Here is a 5,639-nt window from a genome sequence, read left to right on the forward strand (position 1 = left end):
TGACTTGAAATAAGGAGGAACTGGAGAGGTGGGGTGATGACAAAGTTTAGGGTATGAGCTTTACCAGCAAGCATGTGGTTGGTCCTGCTCCTTTGTCATTCTCTACTACACCTAGAGACTGCCCTGTCAATATAAAGCCCAGAGTGAAAATGACATAGAGCAGGCTGCAGCTGGTCCATCATAGACATGTATTGTGAGCATGTAGCCTTTAAGATCTGAAGGTCTTTTTTTAGCCCATATATAAACTATCCTATACTGACTAATCCACACACTTTGCTCTATATTAGTTCTATAAAGATTTATCCCAGGCTGAGCACTTGGCTTCCAAGGCACTGTGGTGAGAGAACTGCCCGAAGGACAGTAGCCATCTAGATATCTGGATGTCTCCTCCTGATGCCCACTATGGATGAGGCTCTGGCATTCTCCTTCCTCCGTGGATGTTGGGGTGGTGATGGAGCTAGCCATAGGAACCTCACCCTGGCCCTGTGGAAGCCGCTTCCCCCTGAGGCCTGCCTTCTTAGCCAGCTCATCTGAGCTCCCTTTGCCCGACTTAATGTCTTATTTGACTTGTACCCCCTGCACCTAGCACAGTGCCAAGCACATAATAAACAGTCAAATAATAATAAGTGAATGGAAACTTTCTGAATTTCATCTGTACAACAACGTTTCTTCAAATGCTAGCATGCCTTAATTTCTATAATTTCAAAAATAAAAGGTTCTGTGTTTCCTTCTGAAACACCTACATGCCAGCCAAAGCTTCATTTCAACCTGAAATTTCTTTCTTTTCTAATGAAAAGCTTTGTATATGCTTACAGCACTGCAAGAACTGCTTAGGGTTTTAAAATTCTAGTGCAATCAAGCCAGACAGGCAAGAAATTAAACACTAGAATGCCTTATCTGTCTCTGAGTGATGTCTCCCACCTCCACCCACTATTGCTGCTGACTTGGGCAAGTACACCTGCTGTTCATAGACCATCCGAAATTACCTCCAAGAAGGAATTACTTTGAGAATAAAACTTATAATTAAACAGTAATTGAAGTTTCCTGTGGTTTTATGCATGTTTTTTATCTAATGCCTAAGTGGATGAACTGCATGGCTTAAAAGTCAGCATGGAATTAGATGTTTGAACAAGCAAGAGGAAGTCTCTGCTCAGTGATCTTGCTTTCTTTAGAACCCAGTTTGATATCCAGTACTATCATCAGAGCACTCACCCAACAATGACATCTGCTCAACCCTTCTAAAGTAACTTTCGGAAACAAGGAATATTAGAGTTGAAATAGACCTCGGCTAGCTCCTCATCCAAAACCTTTGATCTGCAAGAAGTTGAAACCCAGGAAAGTAAAGTGACTTCTCCAGTGTTACAGGTAGATGAGGGACTTAGGAGGTAAAACTATGATGACCCAGGTGACTTATTCAACGTAGAGTGTTAGGGAGAGAAAGAAGTATAGCATAATTCCAAATGTTCTCAGTTAGCAAATGAAAGGAAAGATGGGGTCAAATGAGAAAGAGCAAGTTTGGAGGAAATATCATGGGTCAAGTTTATGTCATGTTGAGTGTCTGTACACCATCCAGACAGCAATATCAAGCAAACAATTGAATGTTATAGATCTGAAGCTGAGGAAAGAGGACAAGTTAAGGAGATTTGGGAATCATCAGCCTATGCAGGCATTTGAAAGTAGTATAGCAGGAGAAGTAAGAGAAAAGAAATCAGGGAAGGGGATTGCCAAAGTCAGAATGAGCTGAACCATCAATATCTAATGGGTCTCTTGGAAAAATGAATACGTAAACAGAACATTAGGAAACAGCCTTTAAATGAGTGACCAGGGAGGTATGGGGGAAATTTGATAAAATGATGTGAGTAAAGGGTAAGAGAAGGTGTCAGGAATGGAAAAGTGCTCAGTATTTGGAGCACATGCAGCTAGTTACTTCCCCAGTATTCATTCTCCTTTTTCTCCTTACAAAACCCTTTCTTTCAGAGCAGCAAGAATCTGGGAAACAAATCAACAGACTTTAATTCCCAGGCTTCTTGGTAGTCCACATTAGGTCCTTCTGGCCAGTTATAAACAGATAACCTATCTACTTGGCAGGACTGTGAGGAAAACTGTTATTTTTCACTTTTTTACCGTCTTTTCTCCTTTCTTCCATCTGAAACGATTCTATGCCCTAACGTGCAGCAGCTCCTGCTATCTAATGCACATGAATATAAAAGATGACACAAAACAGATCATGCAGTGAAAAGTGAGAAGAAACCCAGTTCACGATCCACCTAATTGAAAGTGAGAAACCTGGGAATCAACCTTGGCTCCTCCCTGTCTCACTTCATTGTGCTCCAAACACTTGATCCAACACTTAAATATCCTTCCTATTCACTTTCTTCTAACCACCTCTACTGGCCTGACATTCTTCGGGTCCACATCTTGTCTTGCCTGGCTTGCTGAATCACCCTCCTAAGAAGTCTTCCAGTTCCGGAATTACCACCTCCAACCTGCTCTCTCACCTGCTATTGCTGTCAAAGATTGAGCAGCTTTTTGTTGATCACTGCTTAAAATACTTCCACTGTTTTCCATTGCTAGCAGATAAAGTCAAGAGTCCTCAGTTTCACAGACAGATCTTTCATGTTTTTGTTCCTGCCCTACATGATGAGGGCACTGATTATGATGGGGGGGGGGGGGTGGAGAATATGTTTCAGCAGAGTTTTGAAAGAAACAGGAATTAAGAACCGAAGCACTGTGCTAGGAACTTTACTTACTCTTCACAATGCTCTTCCATAATATGGTATTAATATTCCCACTTTACAAATGGAAGGATTTGGTCTCAGAAAGATTAAGTCATGTTCCCAGGAACAAACACCTCGTTTACTTGAAGACCTAGATGTCAAAGAATTATCTAATTCTTCCCTCCCAGGTAGCACCTTGACATGAAAGAAGGTACTCCTCCCCATCCTGTTCCTCTCTACCCTCCTCCACCCTAAATGGGAATCACAGTCAAATCCTGTCTTGTCCCAGGGGCTAGAGAAATCTCTGTGGACGACCCAATGGGAAGAACATTGGGTTCTCTACTCGGGCTTCAGCGAGGGAGGAGAGAATCGTCCAGAGCTGAGCAGTGTTGTAAGAGTGGCGATCCTGACCTGCGAAGTCCAGGCCCTTCCTCCTCGTTCGTTCGAGGGGTCCGGACGGACCTGAAGCCCTTATCCCTTGCCCCAGCCAACCTGGCTAGGACAAGGGCTGTGTTGGAGTGGAATCGAGGGTTCCAGAGCTCTGCAGTCCGGAGCTGGAAGAACACTGGGAAAGCACTAAAGTGCCTTCCCTCATGGCTCAAGCAAGACCCGGAACCCACCCTCACCATTAACAGCCTGGAGGCTCGGGCTGTGCACTTCAGCAGCGCAGTCAGCTCCGCTGCAAGGGCGCTTTCGTGCGCACCGGTCGCCCAGCGCCAGGCGGAGCAGTCTAAAGGCATGGAGTCCCATCAGCGATACAGCTCTCTGCACCCCGAGGCTAAGAGAGCAGTTGGAGAGCTAGGGCAGTCGGATCACCCGATTTGTAGCTGAAGAGTGAGGGTCCCAGAGGACATCTCCAGCTGGCACCTAACTCCTCACACCTCGAACTTGGAACCCAGATTCGGACTTCCTACCGGCTGTCCGGTGGGAAAACCAACCTGGGCTGCAGTCTCTGACCACCCACAGCCTCGCTCCCTAAATCCTCCCCCGCCGAGAAACGGGTCCAGCCACCTGCTCGGCTCTCCCGGGCAGAGGGACAACCGAACCCCGACTGTTCCCAGCAGCTTCGACGAAACCCTGGACAGCCCCTCCCGCCTAGTGGGGTCTGACCCCCTCGCGCCCCCGCGCGTCCTTCTTTGTCTCTGAGCTTGCTCTGAAAGTGATGTAACGAGGCCAGGCTCGCGATCCGCTTTCCCTCTTGCCAGACTCAGTCCTTCCTCCCTCCCCCCAGCGCCCGGCGCTCGGAGCGCAGAGTGGGCGCTGGGCTGCGCGGAGGCTCTGCTTCCAGAGCCCTGGGGACCGACGGGCACCGCCAGGAAAGACTCTCCCACGTCCCACCTCCTGGATGCACAGTCAGTGGGGAACACCAGGCTTTTCTCTCAGAACTAAGGGACAGAATCGAGGGGCAGCTGCTGCGAAGGTTTCTGAGGAGACTCAGCCTGACTTCTTTCCCAACTCCCGGGAGACGGCAAGAAACCTCAGGTAACTCAGTGACCCTAGTCGGTGCATGTTTATATCAGAAACAGACAAGGATTACAGTAGGGAGGGAGGGACACGGAGGAGAGAGACAGAGGAGGACAGAGAGGCACAGATTGCAAGAGAAACAGGGAAAGACAGAGATTGTAAGGGAAAACAGGGAGATTGCAATAGAGATAGAGGAAGACAGAGATTAAGACTGAAAGACAATTGAGAGTCAAAGAGCAAGAAAAAGAGTAGATGGGTGGAAACTTGAATGGGATTTTTTAAAAAAACAAAAAACCCTGTGATTTCACCTCTTGACAGAGAGAAGGACACTGCTTCCTGACCAGCAAACAGCCCCCAACCTGGATGGAGTGAAAGATGCGGCCTGATGACATCAATCCCAGGACTGGGCTGGTGGTGGCCCTGGTCAGCGTCTTCCTGGTCTTTGGTTTCATGTTCACTGTCTCTGGGATGAAGGGAGAGACTCTAGGAAACATCCCCCTCCTGGCCATCGGACCAGCCATCTGCCTACCAGGCATCGCAGCCATTGCTCTGGCAAGGAAAACCGAGGGATGTACCAAATGGCCTGAGAATGAGCTGCTGTGGGTCCGCAAATTGCCCTGCTTCCGGAAACCCAAGGACAAGGAGGTGGTGGAACTGCTGAGGACCCCTTCAGACCTGGAGTCGGGCAAAGGGAGCTCAGATGAGCTGGCTAAGAAGGCAGGCCTCAGGGGGAAGCCGCTCCCACAGGGCCCGGGTGAGGTTCCTATGGCTAGCTCCATCACCACCCCAACACCCACGGAGGAAGGAGAATGCCAGAGCCTGGTCCATAGTGGGCATCAGGAGGAGACATCCAGATACCTTGATGGCTACTGTCCTTCAGGCAGTTCCCTCACCCACAGTGCCTTGGAAGCCAAGTGCTCAGCCTGGGACAAATCTGAATGCCCTGAGCCTGAGGACAGCATCTTCTTTGTGCCCCAGGACAGTATCATTGTCTGCTCCTACAAGCAGAACAGCCCCTATGACAGATACTGTTGTTACATCAATCAGAGCCAAGGCAGGTGGGACCACGAGACCATAGTCTAAGCTTTGCATACAAGGGTCCCTGTGCTGATAGAAACATGACTACACCCCGCTTCCAATGGAGGGAGATTGCTCTGCTCCAACAGTCTTCACACTGTTAAAAATCAACATGGTATGTGATGGTTGTACAGACCTCTGGTGCCTGAGAGTCCTGTAAATAGGCATGTTGGGGACAAAATTTTAGGAAAGGGTAATGAGGATTAAGGACACTAGAAGAGGCAGTGGGTAGGAAAGGAAGTAGTTCCAATTGCTTCTTTAAAATTTTTTAAATGTTGAATGTTTTGTAAAATAACCCCAAAAGTGCTTTCAGCTGAAAAGTGCTTTCATGCTGAAAGCAAGATAAACCTGGAGTGGGTCACAGATGCCAGTCATCAAATG

At 48.0% G+C, this 5,639-nt stretch overlaps 1 protein-coding gene across 1 annotated transcript; it reads left to right on the forward strand.

Moving 5' to 3' along the window:
* The first annotated feature begins 4,556 nt into the window (after positions 1-4,556).
* Positions 4,557-5,264, forward strand: Tmem215 (transmembrane protein 215). The gene has a single exon (XM_027930827.2). The coding sequence runs from the start codon at positions 4,557-4,559 to the stop codon at positions 5,262-5,264; it is 708 nt and encodes a 235-aa protein (XP_027786628.1).
* The last annotated feature ends 375 nt before the right edge of the window (positions 5,265-5,639 follow it).

This window comes from Marmota flaviventris, chromosome 13 (assembly GCF_047511675.1).
Source record: "Marmota flaviventris isolate mMarFla1 chromosome 13, mMarFla1.hap1, whole genome shotgun sequence".
NCBI lineage: Eukaryota > Metazoa > Chordata > Mammalia > Rodentia > Sciuridae > Marmota > Marmota flaviventris.

What these genes read in the sequence shown, in the direction of transcription:
- Tmem215 (XM_027930827.2), top strand. Translation starts at nt 4,557, where the DNA reads ATGCGGCCTGATGACATCAATCCCAGGACTGGGCTGGTGGTGGCCCTG.